The sequence below is a fragment of the Rhynchophorus ferrugineus genome, unplaced genomic scaffold, assembly GCF_030347505.1.
Source record: "Rhynchophorus ferrugineus isolate W39M unplaced genomic scaffold, kcgeb_rfMv2 rfM5, whole genome shotgun sequence".
In the NCBI taxonomy this organism is placed as follows: domain Eukaryota; kingdom Metazoa; phylum Arthropoda; class Insecta; order Coleoptera; family Curculionidae; genus Rhynchophorus; species Rhynchophorus ferrugineus.
The window spans coordinates 24582929-24589003 of NW_027472584.1; the positions used below are offsets into that span (position 1 = coordinate 24582929).

At 30.0% G+C, this 6075-nt stretch overlaps 1 protein-coding gene across 1 annotated transcript; it reads left to right on the forward strand.

Annotated features, from left to right (window-relative positions):
- The first annotated feature begins 2443 nt into the window (after nucleotides 1-2443).
- Nucleotides 2444-5744, forward strand: daw (activin beta chain dawdle). The gene is made up of 4 exons (XM_076406362.1): nucleotides 2444-2934; nucleotides 3469-3702; nucleotides 3762-4159; nucleotides 5036-5744. The coding sequence occupies exons 1-4, from the start codon at nucleotides 2550-2552 to the stop codon at nucleotides 5198-5200; spliced, it is 1182 nt and encodes a 393-aa protein (XP_076262477.1). The 5' UTR covers nucleotides 2444-2549; the 3' UTR covers nucleotides 5201-5744.
- Nucleotides 5745-6075: the final 331 nt, after the last annotated feature.

The window sequence follows — 6075 nt, forward strand, 5'->3', positions numbered from 1 at the left end:
CACCTAAAGGAATTCCTGTACCCTTTGAACCTTAACATTCTGTCACAATGTTTTTAATATAATATTACGAGTACTTTTGTTTTAGTTTTACGTAATAAGTTTCATTGATCAATTAACGAATTTTTATATTAATGAAAGGTTATTTTTAAAAATTGTCGTGAGGAATAGTTGTTTAAAAAGTTTTGTGGGTCGAAAGAAAATAAGGTTTTTTGTTTTGAAATATATTTTATTGATACAATATAATGTCCTTCAACTTTAATCTTCTATTTCATGGGTGTCATCCTTGACATGAGAATCCGGAACTGTCAAAATATGTTTCGGCGACTGCTATTACAGTCTCAATCGTTGAAAATCTTATTTTACGCGTGCCACGGCATCAAGCACACGACCAAAGTCAGATGGAGCTAACTAAATCTGTCGAATGTCTTGAGGAAAAATTATTTTTTCTTCTATAAACCAGGTATTTTTTCAAGAATTTATACATTCAGTTGTGGAATTGCCAATTATTTGAATATTGTGATTTTGCTTTTTGTTTTTAAGGATTTCGAAACAATATTTTATGACACCTTAGCGGAAGATGGCTTCATATATGCTCCCAATGATGTCATAGAGGAAACTCTCTCTATCACCTCTGTTAAAGAAGTTACAGTTCAATTTGCAACCAATACCATTAGATAACTGTTGCATCATCCCAACATTATCACGAAAACATTTTATAAACTAACGTAAAAGGCAAATATATTCAAATAAGAAATATGAACCTCTTTTTCTTCTTAGTTTGAGGATTCACTGAATTCTGGATTATTTCTTGTTAAATGGATGGTTTTTAATACTTAAAGCACATAAGCCCATTTCATTTTATTCTCTTTTATATCTGTCGCATTGTTTTAAATTGCAGTATCATCATTTAGTGTGTTTAGAAATTAGAAATATTAATAAACTAGATAGATCATGATGAACAAAAGGGCTCAAACTATTGAATAAAGAAGGCAATGTATCTACAGCAGCTTCTGACTGATGAAACCCTGGAAGAATAAAAAATATAATTTCTAGCATCATTTTATTAGGTTAATGTTATAATTGTGCAATATGCGTCAATAATTTCATGGTCATGGCCATCTTCTATGATAGTTTCAACAAATTTCTTGAAACCTGATGAACAAAATGACATACAATAAAAGTAAAACGTAATAACAAGAAATTTAACGTGAAAATAATTACGCCAACTGATGTAAATCCCTCAAAATCAATTCACAGTACTAGTAGTGACGTATAATTATTATATATAATTGCTTAGGTATGATACAACTCTCTAAAACTGTTTGAAATTATTGTATTTTTAACAATCAATAATTCAGACATTCTGGCGCCATAAATAATACGTTCAGAGCAACTGCAATAGCAGTCTGATAGTCTAAAAACACACAGCACAATCCAATTGATTAATATTTATTAATATATAAACATATTATTTATGATATTTTTATATTAATACATTCAGGATACAATTTACTTGTTTACAAGTTTAATCAATATTTAAGAAATATATGCAGATGCATCAATGATACATCGATATAATTAGATGAATAGAGAGAATCATCAAGATCCTTGATGAATTCATTCAAATCCCAGTAAAAAAAAATCTGGGAAATATTTTCGCTTGTAAATCGGATTTTTTATACCGTCTTTAAAAAAAAAACATGTTATTTTTAAAAACAATTAGTTCATCAGTCATATTTAAAATTAAATTTATTTTATTGATATTTTATTTAAGCAAAAATTTTATAATGAGCTATATTACCGGAAAAAAAAATGAAAATGTTATCGTAATATAATGTTAAAAGGTTACAAGAATTATAATATATAATTAAAGCGATATATTCATGTTCCTGATCTTCTCAATTATATGCGTGATGCTAGAACTTTAGTTAATTGGAAATCAGCTGATTCTAAGTCGTAATTAAGATTCAAATAAATGAAACATCTGCCTAAATAATTGTATCCACGGTACAATTTTTTTTGTGGATCATAAATTAGCTTGGGATCTTCTTTTTAGATCACGTATATAAGACGTGAATCTGTTATTTTCCATGATTATTCAACAGCCAGGAATTTTGTTAAATTGTGTAAAAAGCATGATTGTTTGTGCTTCTTTATAGATAATATTATAATTATACGAACGACAATGAGGCGACAATATCTATTCGAAACAAACTGAATATAAAATCGTACGGGCGGCGAGAATGGTTGCATAAAAATGAGGGGTTAATTATTTAACCGAAAAAAAATTCCGACATTCATTTAAAAGTGGAAATAAACACACAACTATATAGCACGTGCCCCATGGTGACATTCCTCGCTTTATTATCAAAAATTTACCACTATGTTACTCTAGTTCCGATAGAGATATATCAGGTTCAAGGTTCAAAGAAATCATTCGAAACAGAAATGCTACAAAGATGGTGGGGTAGAGTTTATGTTTAAGAGAGAAATTCCCAGCATCAATTTAAAACAATTTGTAAACAAGTCGGTTCTGAATCTTTTTCAAAATGTTTTGTATCAAGCTCTCGCTCGTGCTATTATTGTTGTTCACACCGGTTTTCGGCGCCATATTCAAATTGCCTTCGTTCCATTTAATGAGGAACAGCGATGAGGAATCGTCGCTCGAAAATAGTGTCGATGAAGAATACGAGAACGAACCCTATAGTGCTCTTAGTGAGGAAGAATTCACCGCGCTTCGTATCGAGTATATCAAGAACCAAATATTGAAGAAGCTGAGACTAAAGGAAAAACCGCAAATCCAACTCTCCGACCTTCCCCAACCGTTGAAGGAGTCGGAAAATTTATTTCCCGATCAAGATATGGATTTCATCAGTACTTATGATGATGATTTTTATGGGAAAACGACTCAGGCAGTGGTGCTTCCCTATGAAGGTAAGCACGTCATTTTTTAAACACCTTCCTAGTAAAAAAATCATCCAATACTCACAATCATGCATTTTTTTGATAAAACTTTTATATATATATAAAGTGAAATGGGTTATCTAGCACCATATCCATCATCTGGTAAAAACTATATTGATATTTACCCTGAATAACGAACAACAAATTACATAGTTTAGTGTTTACAACAATTTATGGTACAAAGTTTAAATATAGAATCATATATCATATAAAAACTCTAAAAGATAGTAATGCCCTATAATCATTTCATTACTACCTTGGATATTTATGGAATCTTTCTATTTATAAAAATTACTGGGTTTATTCAGACCAAAAAACACATAAAAATGAATTATTTTTACCATTACTATTACTACTTTTTTTAATTTTAATATTAGCAATAAAATATTTATTGCGCAACTAGTGAGTGAATACCTATCAATAAGACATAATTTTTATTTAGTTCAATATTAGAACAAGGAAATATTATACGCACTTTATAGTAACAGAACATTTCCTTCACAGATGAAGCAAGTTGTCTTCGGAAGGTTCTCTTCCCATCCAGATGTCTTCCTTTTCAATTACCCAATGATATACACGGTCCGGACGTTAGTTCAGCGGAACTATGGTTTCACAAGAAGCGAGACATCATGGACCCACACAATCAAACTTTTATAATATCCGAAGTAGCTCACTGGGATACTAATAAGAGTTTCCAAAAAACCAAACCAATTGCAATCGAAGAAACCGACATGAAAGGTAACGAAACAAGAGAAACTCACCTCGAATAGATATTAATAGAGCTTAATCATTTTCAGAGGGTTGGATGAAGATCGATGTAACCTATGTCGTAAAAACCTGGATGGATTATCCAGATAATCTCATTCACGCCATAAATGTCGTATGTAAAACCTGTGGAATGGACAAAAGTCAATCACCTATATCATCACTAGGTGATTTAAAGCCTTTTCTTATCATCTACACTCATTCTCAACCAAAACGAACTATGATCCATAGAAGACCGAAACGCTCTTTGGATTGCAGCGTATCAAAAAATGAATGCTGCCGAGAGAGCCTCAATATATCATTCGCTGATATCGGTTGGGATGACTGGATCATCAGACCGAAGTACTACAACGCGTACTTTTGCCGTGGATCCTGTACTACACCGATGGCAATTATGAACGCTGCTACCACCCACAGCAGCATACTACAGGTAAATATTAAGTTTATTAATCAGCCCGATAAGTAACTCATATATAAATTCCTTGGTGAGTTATTCGGCCTGTTTATTACGAAATGGCGAAGGTGAGGTGACATAATGAAATTAAACCGCACGACATAAAATATAGCAAGAATTTCTCTAGTAATTAATGTGGTTGTATCAAACGACGTTCATGTTTAACAAACGTGATAAAATTTCTTCTTTAACGATAACTATATTAAGATATCCAATCAAATATTTTTTATTTATCGTTTTTAAATAGCAAAATGTTATAAATCGCTTTCGAGTAAAAGGCGTGTTCTTATTTCGTAAGAGTATGATGTCATATTCTTCAGATACTCATTAAAATTAGGTTTATTTCGTATACAGTCAGGTATTATAGGATATTGTTTCCTATTATTAATAAGATTGTGTTGTCCATAAAAAAAATTAAAATCTTCCATCAGCATTGGAGTTGTTATTGATTATTATTATAATCTATTTAAGTGAAATCTATTTATTAAATAAAAAATTGTGGGTCTAAAATTAACAATAACATAATAATAAAATGTGGAATATAATAAATAAATCAAACTGAAATATATTACTGGCATATTTACAAATCTATTGTACATATACTAGTTTAAATATATATTGTCCTTCTATTGAGAATAGTTATAGTGGAAGGAATATTCCTACCGATCTATTTTAAAAATTTAAATAATTGAGTATCAATATATTTTTATATAATGTTCTTTTAGTCATTTTTTGTGTATAAAAAAATTGGCTCAGGTCCAACTTACATATCAATATCAAAATATATGTTAATATTTTATGTTTAGAGAAAGTAAAAATGTTTTTTTAATATATATTTTTTATTGTTTTCAGAAAGTAATGACCCGAGGAGGTTTAAGAGGTTCAAGGCCTGAGCTGACACCTTGTTGTGCGGCCACTCAATTTCAACCTTTACAACTGGCTTACCTGAACGGTAACAAAACAGTGACAACTAAGGTTCTATCAAATATGATTGTGGAGACATGTGGGTGCATGTAACAGCCTCCGTATCAGTCATATATGCATCAGTATTTTGTAGTGATATTCCAAAAGGTGTTGACACTATATGGTTGGTTTTCCCGGAAACTAACGAAAGCTGTAGCTTATTGTTTTTAATTACCCTGTCCACTATTAGGTCCGTAGAGATATGATATCGCGACGATATCCGTTTGTCTTACATTTCAATTATTTTCTTGATATGTACGATGATATTGTTTATGATATTCTTAGTTCTATTGTCATTTTTATTGGCTGGTCCAATAATTGATATAGTTTATTTTCCTATTTGCGCAGGCGCAAATTTATAGTTTTCAGATTTTTCCTGATGATTTATAATTTTAGTTAATAATTAATTTTATTAATCATTAATTATTAATTATTATTATTTTTTTAATTATTAATTTTAGTGAGACCTATTTTAGTAAACTGATATGTGTGATATTTAAATTTAAGTACCCTAAAGTACGTACTGTAAGGACGCATAGTCTTGTAAAATAATTTAATTTATTATTCGTTTTTATATTAAATTATTTTTGCATTAAAATATAGTTTTATTAATATTACTAGACCTTTAAAAATAATATAAATCAACTAAATAAGTGTATCAAAGTCTCTATTTATTCTCTCTAAGTTAATAAAAATCCACCGTATACGGTGTGATTGTATTTGTCCTTTTAATTGCTTTTACCATAGAAAAACATAATTAGAAACAGAGAATAGAATTTGTGGGAGGTCAAAAACATAGCTACATAAATGGTGTAACGCAGTTGAAAGAAAATCAAGAAGGGTTAGTTAATTTACCAACATTTAAAGGTTATTAATGATGAAAATACAAAGAAAAAACCGATTAAGAAACAAAACAGTGATATTTTAAG